General features: G+C 55.0%; 1 protein-coding gene across 1 annotated transcript; it reads left to right on the top strand.

The window, feature by feature from the left end:
• Positions 1-176: 176 nt before the first annotated feature.
• Positions 177-1,987, top strand: LOC108355540 (serine/threonine-protein kinase prpf4B-like; the record flags this gene model as incomplete). The annotated part of the gene is made up of 4 exons (XM_017606698.1): positions 177-1,147; positions 1,214-1,433; positions 1,498-1,696; positions 1,873-1,987. Coding segments are annotated over 4 exons (1,505 nt in total), but the record flags the coding sequence as incomplete, so codon positions are not given.
• Between the last annotated feature and the right edge of the window lie 302 nt (positions 1,988-2,289).

Consider the following 2,289-nt stretch of genomic DNA (forward strand, 5'->3'; position numbering starts at 1 on the left):
TTTTGACTAACTTTTGACCTTTTCTCTAGACGCTCCCGATACGACCAACGAGACGGCGGTAGTGGAAGAGATCCACTTGATGATCGAAACAGAGACCGAGGCGATCGAGGAGGAGATCGAGACCGTCCCTCTAGAACTTCCAACTCCAACACCGCCCTCAACAACAACTCCACCAGCAACGGTCACAACAACTACAGCGGCAGCAAAATACCCGAAAAGACCTCCTCCTCCGCCGCGGCCAAAAGCAGCAGCTCTCGCTTTGATCGCTTCAAGGACCGGGACACCGATGATGATGATGAGGACGAGGACGACGACGACCTGGAGCTGATGCCGGACGAGAAGAAGGACGAGGAGGAGGAGATTCAGCGGCGACGACGGCAGCGGCAGGAGCTGCTGAAGCGGCTGCAGACGAGCGGCAGTGGAAAGCCTAAAGATTCTGCTGCTGCTTTTACCGTCATCACTTCTGAAGAAAATACTTCGAAGGCCAAATCCGAGGACCTCTATGGGGTCGTCTCCGAGGACACCGGCACCTCCTCGCTGGGAGTTTCTGCGATCTCCAAAAGCGGTCCAGGCGCTGGAGCACCGCCGCCCACCACCTTCACCTCCATCCTGAAGACGAACGAGGTGGAGGGCACCACGAAGGTGATCATCGGCCCGAAGCACCTGGTGGAGCGGGCGAAGCGGGTCAACCCCGAGCTGAGCGACATGTTTGAGCAGGCCACTTCGAAGANCGAGGACCTCTATGGGGTCGTCTCCGAGGACACCGGCACCTCCTCGCTGGGAGTTTCTGCGATCTCCAAAAGCGGTCCAGGCGCTGGAGCACCGCCGCCCACCACCTTCACCTCCATCCTGAAGACGAACGAGGTGGAGGGCACCACGAAGGTGATCATCGGCCCGAAGCACCTGGTGGAGCGGGCGAAACGGGTCAACCCCGAGCTGAGCGACATGTTTGAGCAGGCCACTTCGAAGAACTCCTCCTCCTCTTCAATCGGCAGCCGCCACCTGGACATGTTTGCCGATGAGAAGTTTGAGGGTGGCGGTGGGGCGGGCTACGACCTGAGGGCCAAGGAGGACAGTTTGGAGGATCGAAGAAGGCGGGGAGATTCCCATCTGATTGACAACTGGGACGATGCGGAGGGGTACTATCGTAAGTGATTTTTTGGTTATTAAGATTTTTATCTTTTTTAACCTTTTTTAACTCCTTAACTTTTAGGCATCCGCATCGGCGAACTCCTCGACGGCCGCTACTCGGTGTACGGCTTCACCGGGCAGGGCGTCTTCTCCAATGTGGTGCGGGCGCGGGACATGCGCAAGGAGCGGGAGGTGAAGGAGTTTAGCAAGGACTCTAAGGAGTCCAAAGAAGCTGCCGCCGGCGGCTCAAAATCGAGCAACATGGACGTGGCCATTAAAATTATTAGGAATAATGAAATTATGTAAGTGAAAAAGATTTTAGCTTTTTGGGATTTTATTTGCTAACAAAAAAACTCCGTTTCCTAGGCACAAAACCGGCCTGAAGGAGCGCGAGCTGCTGATGAAGCTGAACGCCGCCGACCCCGAGGACAAGTACCACTGTCTGCGGCTGTTCACCTCCTTCTACCACCGGAACCACCTCTGTCTGGTCTTTGAGTCGCTCAGCATGAATCTGAGGGAGGTGCTCAAAAAGTACGGCAAGGACGTGGGGCTGCACATTGACGCGGTAAGGAGCTACGCCCACCAGCTCTTTCTCAGTCTGCGGCTGCTGAAGAAGACGGCCATCCTCCATGCGGACATTAAGCCGGATAATATTCTGGTAAGTTGGTTTTGGTTTTGGGGAGGTGTTTTTTATGAGGGGATTGCTAATGTGTGCTTTTTATTAATCGCTTTTCGTCGTAGGTCAACAACAAGAAGACGGTGCTGAAGCTCTGTGACTTTGGCTCCGCCGGCCGCCTCACCGAGTCGGAGATTGCCCCCTACCTCGTCAGTCGCTTCTACCGGGCGCCGGAGATTAGTGAGTGCCCCTACCTTTTCTTTTATAAAAACTTTTTTCTAATTTTTTTTCCTTTTTTCACCCCTTCACCATTTTAGTTCTCGGCCTGCCGCACGACCACGGCATCGACATGTGGTCAGTGGGGTGCACCCTCTACGAGCTGTACACGGGGAAGATCATGTTCTCGGGGAAGACCAATAACCAGATGCTGAAGTACTTTATGGACCTGCGGGGGAAGTTCAGCCACAAGCTAATTCGGCGGGCGGCCTTCCGGGAGGCGCACTTTGACGAGGAGCTGGCCTTTCGCTACCAGGACTGGGACC

Source organism: Rhagoletis zephyria, unplaced genomic scaffold (assembly GCF_001687245.7).
Source record: "Rhagoletis zephyria isolate East Lansing unplaced genomic scaffold, Rhagoletis_zephyria_1.1 Rzeph_scaffold_46748, whole genome shotgun sequence".
Classification (NCBI taxonomy): domain Eukaryota; kingdom Metazoa; phylum Arthropoda; class Insecta; order Diptera; family Tephritidae; genus Rhagoletis; species Rhagoletis zephyria.